The sequence below is a fragment of the Panulirus ornatus genome, chromosome 17 (genome assembly GCF_036320965.1).
Source record: "Panulirus ornatus isolate Po-2019 chromosome 17, ASM3632096v1, whole genome shotgun sequence".
Lineage (NCBI taxonomy): Eukaryota > Metazoa > Arthropoda > Malacostraca > Decapoda > Palinuridae > Panulirus > Panulirus ornatus.
In genome coordinates this window covers 48,469,677-48,477,804 of record NC_092240.1, presented here as the reverse complement: position 1 = coordinate 48,477,804, position 8,128 = coordinate 48,469,677, and the positions used below count along the sequence as shown (strand labels likewise).

The following is an 8,128-nucleotide window of genomic DNA, read 5'->3' as shown; positions in this document are numbered from 1 at the left end:
CACATTAGTTAGAAGTAGCTGGTCGGAAGTTTAGGTAGGAGCCTGTGAAGACACTGCACTAGAGTTGCCTTCTGCCATTGGCCAGTTAAGGGTGAGGCTTTAAAGGCTAAGAAGTGGTACTGGAGTTAAGCAATTATGGAGCCACTTTTGTCGTGGCCATCTCCTTGAGGGAGTTCCCAAAGGGAACGGGTGACAGAGATATAGACTTATTGATAGGGTCATTTTAGCGTGTATATATTTTGCCATTGTTATATTTATTGGGGGGAAGGGGGATTTCGTAAGTATAGGGTGCTGAAATATGTGTTAGGGCTCACTCATTATATCCAGTTAGGGGCCAGTTGCAGTTATAGAGCTGTTTAAATATGAAGAGTTTTGTTTTGTTGCAGAAAACTGAGTGTCAAGATACTAGGGTAGGATTGTATTTCAAGAATTTGTCTCTTTATGCAAGTGTTAAATGTTTGTAGTTGCTAAACAGCTGACAAATTGTTTTGAGTGCTCTGTTTTGTGTGGTTTGCAGCTTTTATTATATTTGCATTTGACATGGATGACCACCAGGCTGGGCAGGTGCAGTTTAAGGTGGACTGGATTAATTGTTTGTAGAGTATACTAAGGGTTTGATTTTCCTGTCCAAAGCTTGTTCCATTAAGTGTTCTGAGGATGTTTAGTTTGATTATGACCTTTGTGCTTGTAGTGTGGGATGGGAATGTCATATACGAGAATGATGTAAGTGATACACAGGTCGAGAGTTTTGTTTAGTGGGAGTAGTTAACTATTTAGAGTGCTGGGAGGGTGCAGGTTGGAATTATGTGTATCAGTCATGAAGAGGGTGATTTTAAATTTCTCTAGCAATTCAGACATTCTGTTTTGAGTGAGCTGGTTTTCCAGTTGCATGACGTAGTATTGCATGTTTATTGTTGCCTGAGTAGTGTTAGAATAGTGATATGATTTTAAGATCTGTAAATGAAAGACCTTCCCACTGTGGTCTGCAAGATATGACAGGTCACATAGGAAGAAGTTGAACAGAAAGAGAAAGAGCTGCTCACTTAGAATTCAATTGTAGCATGAGGATTTTAGAGGTACAGCAGCATCTTCCTGGCGCTGTCTCGCTGAAGGGGGGGGTAGCAATGCTGTTTTTGTGTATGTTTGTGTATATTAATGTATCTAATTGTTTATAGATATATATAGAATGTACCCATTATTACAGTTTCTTACAACCAGTGGTGATGTTTGCAGGAAGTTTAGGAAAGGATGCCAGGTCTTGGTTGTCTGGAGAGCTGGGCATGAGTTTCACTGGTGCGGCTGGAGTTTGTTCAAGTCCACCCATGGTAAGTTTTATTTTTGTATAAAGACAGAATAGGTATTTGAACCCACAACTATCTTCTTTGTGTATATATACGTGTATATGAGTGGATGAGCCATTCTTCGTCTGTTTCCTGGCACTACCTTGCTGATGTGAGAAACATTGATTGTGTGTTTTTAATTTTCCAAAAGAAGGAACAGAGAAGGAGCCAAGTGAGGATATTTCCTCAAAGGCTCAGGAAATGGCGAATAGTATGAAGAAAAATAAAACTATCTTTTGCAGAGAACATTTTGTTGCTGTAATTTAGTGTGATTGAATTGAAAAAAATTAGTCCAAAGATGAAACATGTATGTCAGCACATTCTACATTCTTTGACAGTAAGCTGATCATTTCAGTAGTGACAAGTAACATTCAATTTTTTAATGCTAATTGTGCATGGATAATCGTATCCACGTGTATTTCAAAATTTGTTTTCAGTTGCAAAGTCTCTGGTACAGTGACGGTGTAGCTATGTATGGACAGTGTATTTAATAGTTTGAATTATAAGTTTTTATCAACATTGTGTGAGTATAACTGCTTGAATGGCATCATTGATGAAGTCTGGAGGGTGAGATTTTTTTCTCTGTGGTGGCTGACTCAGCACAGGCAAAACCATGCGTAGAGTTCAACCAACACTTGTTTTTGTGCAAGTCAGTGACTATAGCTTCAACAAGCATATGGTTAAATAAATGGTAGAAGGAGACAGCAAAGGAACCATTTGAAGTAACATTTCTGAATGAGGATTGTGTCTTAAGTTTGTCATTGTATGAGTGACAAAGAGGCTGTGCTCTAGTCATTCTGAATTTTTCAACCAGGCTCAGACATACCCGAGACTTGGGTATACACACAACTAACCATACAACTGGTCAGTAACTGTCATGTTGTTGATTTGCTTGTTTGATAAAAGTAGATTTTTAACCTACTTGATCGCCGTTTCCTGCATTGATGAGTTAGCGACAGGAAAAGACTACTAATGACCACATCCATGCTCTAGCTGTCATGTGTAATGCATTGAAACTACAACTTCCTGTCCACAACCAAGCCCCATTGACCTTTCCATGGTTTACCCCAGATGCTTCATATGCCCTGGTACAATCCATTGACAGCATGTCAACCCCAGTACACCACATCATTCTACCCTCTTGCATGATCAGGCCCCAGTTGCTCAAAATCTGTTTCACTCTATCCTTCCATCACGAATTTAGTCTCCAGCTTCTTGTTCCTTCCATTCTCTCCATATGTCCAAACCATTTCAGCACACCCTCTTCTCTTTCAACCACAGTTTTTTATTACTGCACATTTTCCTTATCTTCATTACTTACTCCATTAAACCACCTTACACCACATATTGTCCACAAACATTTCATTTCCAGCACATCACCTTCCTCCACATAGCCTTATTCATAACCTATGCCTTACATCCATATGATATAGTTGGGACTATTATTCCTTCAAACATATCCATTTTTGCCCTCCCAGATAATGTTCTCTTTCCTCACACTCCTCAGTGCTCCCAGAACCTTCACCACATCCCCCACCCTGTGACTTACTTCGGCTTCCATGGTTCCATTCCCTGCCATGTCCACTCCAAGACATCTAAATCGCCTCACTTCCTCGTTTTTCTACGTTGAAACTCACATCCCAGCAACCTGTCCCTTAACCGTGCTGAACCTGATAACTTTGCTTTTATTCATGTTCACCCTCACCAATCTCCTTTCATATGCTTCTAAGCTCATTCACAAACTTTTGCAGTTTCTCACTTGAATATGCCACCATTGCTGTATCATCAGTAAACTACAACTGACTCGCTTCCCAGGCCCTCTCATCTACAACAGAGTGCGTACTTGCCCCGTTTTACAGGATTCTGGCATTTACCTCCCTCACTATCCCACCCATTAAAACACTGAACAACAATGTTGATATTACATACCCGTGCCGCAGACCAACCTTCAATTGGAACCATTCACTCTCTTCTCATCCTACTTGTATACAAGCCTTACACCCTTGATAAAAACTTTTTGCAGCTTTCCTCTTACACTGTATACACTTAAGACCTTCAATACACCTACAATACACAGCTATCAACCCAATCATATGCCTTCTCCAGATCCATAAGTGCCGCATACAGATCCTCTGTGTTTCTAAGTATTTCGCGCACACACATACTTTAAAGTAAATTCCTGATCCTCACATCTTCTACCATTTCTCAGACCACACTGCTCCTCCTGAGTCTGATGCTCTGTACATGTCTTCACCCTCTCATTCAGTAACTTCCCATACAGCTTCCCAGGTACACTCGACAAACTTTTACACTGTAGTTTGAAGACTCATGTTTGTTCCCCTTGCCTTTAAACAGTGGCAACCAATCAACTACAGAGTCATCCTCGTTTTTTTAATAAATTCACCTGTCTATCAGCATTTCAGCTTATGCAAGGCTCTCACCATCTCTTCTTTCTTCACCATACCGCTCTCCATGACTTTCACTTCGCTTACCACCCCAACCAAAACATCCTGCATGTCACTTTGTCGTCAAGCAAATTCAATAATCCTTCAACTTACTCGATCCTTTCCTTGTCACATCATCACTTCCTCTTATCACTTTCTAAAGACCGTAGTATGCTTATACAGCCTTGGATGGAGTCATGATGATAAATAGATAGACCATAATTATAAAGATATAGTAGTGTATTTCAGTCTAAAGTACAGTATTACATCTTTTAACCAAAATCTTGGGTATGATTCATCATTTGTGAATTCAGTTTTACATATCAGTTGTTGGGTGGTAACTTCCTGAGAGAGGAATTGATCCATTATGAGCACCACCAAAGGTTGTTTTTAGATGGTGTAATAGGACAGCGTGTAATTTGGTTATCCGTTTTTCTTTATATGTTAGCCGAGGCAGCATGGGTAACTGAGGCCCAAATCAAGCCCATCTCTTTAACACTGTATACACATATATACCCTAGCCTGAACCAGGTACCCATTTCATCTACGAATCCTTAGGGGTTGGATGAACTACTGGGTTGACTGCAGCAACCAGGATTCAAACCTGTGCGCTCAACCTAGGTGGCCCATGAACGTGCCATAGTGAGGAACACTAAATGCTACACCATGGAGGTGCACCTTTAACCCTCACATAACTTTGATCCTTATATCGTAGTGTTATAAGTTGCTATTTACACTAAAATGGCTGTATTTTTGCTTTGTAAAAGCTCAAGTTAAGGTGAACCTTTCAGGTGAACGTTGTTTACCCAAGCGAGGATGACATCTGCAACAGTAGTCAGGGATGGATGGGTGGATCTTGCCTACCCTACAATTCAGCTACACATGAAAAGCAGACTTGGTTAATGCAGCATTTCTAGTGAGTGCTGTATTCTGTGAGATTACAGTTAATAATGTTTCTGGAGTTCACTTAAAAGTCAGCTTTTGTTTAAGTATAATATCAGTTCCAGTATGTATTCTCTTGCTGTTATAACTTATTTCTTCCAAAGTTTTATGGATAATTGATAGTTACTCATCTGCATTGAACATTTTTTTATTATGTGTTTCAGTGTTGAGAAAACCAAGGAACAATACATATTCTTGCATTCTTTAGTGAATAGATTTTTATTCTTCTAGTCTCTGGCATGGTGAAAAGAGAAAACGAACACGGGTGATGCCACACATCAAAACGTATACCAGAATAAACAAGAACTCTTCTACAGCCCAGTTTTTACTTCTCACTTCTGCTAACTTGTCAAAGGCAGCGTGGGGAGTGCTACAGAAGCAAAATTCTCAGTTATTTATACGGTCGTATGAAGCAGGAGTCCTGATGCTCCCAAAATTTTTAGTAAGTCAAAATGTATGACTTGTTCTGTGCCTTATTTTTTAGCATGATATGGATTTGTATGTAGCATTTATGGATCTGGAGAAGGCATATGATAGAGTTGATAGAGATGCTCTGTGGAAGGTATTAAGAATATATGGTGTGGGAGGAAAGTTGTTAGAAGCAGTGAAAAGTTTTTATCGAGGATGTAAGGCATGTGTACGTGTAGGAAGAGAGGAAAGTGATTGGTTCTCAGTGAATGTAGGTTTAGGTTTGCGGCAGGGGTGTGTGATGTCTCCATGGTTGTTTAATTTGTTTATGGATGGGGTTGTTAGGGAGGTAAATGCAAGAGTTTTGGAAAGAGGGGCAAGTATGAAGTCTGTTGGGGATGAGAGAGCTTGGGAAGTGAGTCAGTTGTTGTTCGCTGATGATACAGCGCTGCTGGCTGATTCATGTGAGAAACTGCAGAAGCTGGTGACTGAGTTTGGTAAAGTGTGTGGAAGAAGAAAGTTAAGAGTAAATGTGAATAAGAGCAAGGTTATTAGGTACAGTAGGGTTGAGGGTCAAGTCAATTAGGAGGTGAGTTTGAATGGAGAAAAACTGGAGGAAGTGAAGTGTTTTAGATATCTGGGAGTGGATCTGGCAGCGGATGGAACCATGGAAGCGGAAGTGGATCATAGGGTGGGGGAGGGGACGAAAATTCTGGGGGCCTTGAAGAATGTGTGGAAGTCGAGAACATTATCTCGGAAAGCAAAAATGGGTATGTTTGAAGGAATAGTGGTTCCAACAATGTTGTATGGTTGCGAGGCGTGGGCTATGGATAGAGTTGTGCGCAGGAGGATGGATGTGCTGGAAATGAGATGTTTGAGGACAATGTGTGGTGTGAGGTGGTTTGATCGAGTGAGTAACGTAAGGGTAAGAGAGATGTGTGGAAATAAAAAGAGCGTGGTTGAGAGAGCAGAAGAGGGTGTTTTGAAGTGGTTTGGGCACATGGAGAGAATGAGTGAGGAAAGATTGACCAAGAGGATATATGTGTCGGAGGTGGAGGGAACGAGGAGAAGAGGGAGACCAAATTGGAGGTGGAAAGATGGAGTGAAAAAGATTTTGTGTGATCGGGGCCTGAACATGCAGGAGGGTGAAAGGAGGGCAAGGAATAGAGTGAATTGGAGTGATGTGGTATACCGGGGTTGACGTGCTGTCAGTGGATTGAATCAAGGCATGTGAAGCGTCTGGGGTAAACCATGGAAAGCTGTGTAGGTATGTATATTTGCGTGTGTGGACGTATGTATATACATGTGTATGGGGGGGGTTGGGCCATTTCTTTCGTCTGTTTCCTTGCGTTACCTCGCAAACGCGGGAGACAGCGACAAAGTATAATAATAAAAATAATAATAGATGATGGCCATCCAGCAGAAGGTGATCTTTTAGATAACCTAGCAAGACCCTCTTAGGACTTGTCTGATTCTTTAGTCCCTGTTCTTTTAACAACAAGCCAACGTAAGTGTCACCTGTGTGAAGATATACCTTACCCTGTACTGTTACTGTTTTTCTAGTCTTTTGATGGACATTTGCATATATTAGGGCTTGGGTTTTAAGGGGGCCCAAGGTTTTCAAGCCAATTTCCAGGGTGCTTCTGAAAATCATTACAGACTTGCGCTGAGTGCATAAATTAAATGATTATATAAAATCTGCCACATCTTTGGGTATAGAGGGGTGAGCATAGGTGATGGTGGCACAGGAGAGGGCAAAAATGGTTGGTAGACATGGTGGGCACAGATGGTTGTAGAGATGGAAATGGTGGTAGCAAAGGTGGGTGGTGGTGTAAGGGGTTTGCAGAGGTGGAAATAGTGATGGCTACAAAGTGGGTGGCAGGGATGGGGACAAGGGGGTTAGGAGTGATGGTAGAAGAGGTGGTTGGAGGAGATGATGGTGATAGCATAGGGGTCTCACTGAAACTAAATTGTAGATTTATGTAAGGATGGAAAGACTGATGGGCACCCGGAAACAGTGTGTCGCCGGGCCCTAATATTCATTTCTGCATAATTTTGGACAAAAATTAATAATACAGAATTTCCAAAACAATACACTGGATGTGTATCAACAAATATGACATAAGACTGACATTTAAATCTTTCTGCAGAACTGTTATTTCTTTTTATTTTCAGAGTGATGGCACCGAATTTGAGCTGGCACGCCCAGGAACCAAAAATGGCCTGTCTTTACCATATGATTTCCCACTGACACCTTACCCAGATGGGGCAACTCCATGGTTCATGAGCACTCATAAAAAGTGGCCTGATATTTTTGGCTGTACATACCCCTAGTAGATTTTAAATCAATCTTTAACTTTTTATTTCACTGATGGGTGGTGTAAGCCTATCTTTCTTCAGAAAACTGGGCCATGACATTCATGAACAAGGAATAAAATGTGACTACCACTCACACTGAATAGGTGTCTTCTCTGTTTCCAGATGGAATATTTAAATTTTTTCTTTTTATCTTTAAAGATAATATTCTTACATAAGTGACCATAATGGGAACCACAATTTTCATAGTTTATTTTTGACATGCAAAGATTTTATCATAAGTTAAGAATATTGTTATCTAGCATGTTTTGTTAGTTTTAAAATCTGTTTGTAATATGAATAAAGGATATGTGATATAATGTCATTTATCTCTTCCACAAACACTCATGTTTTTGGCATGAAGTGGAGAAAATTGTGGACAGAAAGAATGTGCGTCATTTATGCACCTGGAAAGGCACACAATAGAAATGAAAGGAAAGCACTTTAGAAATCTATGATTATCCATCGTAGTGTTCCCATCATATTTGATAAGATGGGCCACATCAAATGAATTAGAAATATGGAATAACTTTAGTTTCTAAACGTATCGGCATATCACTACAACTGAATATGAAAAATATTACCATTAGATGTGGGAACCTCTATCAGTGCAATTCATCTTGTACAGAAATCACTAAA

The 8,128-nt window shown here is 40.3% G+C and overlaps 1 protein-coding gene across 1 annotated transcript; it reads left to right on the top strand.

The window, feature by feature from the left end:
* The first annotated feature begins 1,168 nt into the window (after nt 1-1,168).
* On the top strand, nt 1,169-7,809 carry LOC139754720 (probable tyrosyl-DNA phosphodiesterase). Its single transcript, XM_071672303.1, has 4 exons — nt 1,169-1,325; nt 4,576-4,700; nt 4,958-5,168; nt 7,310-7,809. The coding sequence occupies exons 1-4, from the start codon at nt 1,224-1,226 to the stop codon at nt 7,466-7,468; spliced, it is 597 nt and encodes a 198-aa protein (XP_071528404.1). The 5' UTR covers nt 1,169-1,223; the 3' UTR covers nt 7,469-7,809.
* The last annotated feature ends 319 nt before the right edge of the window (nt 7,810-8,128 follow it).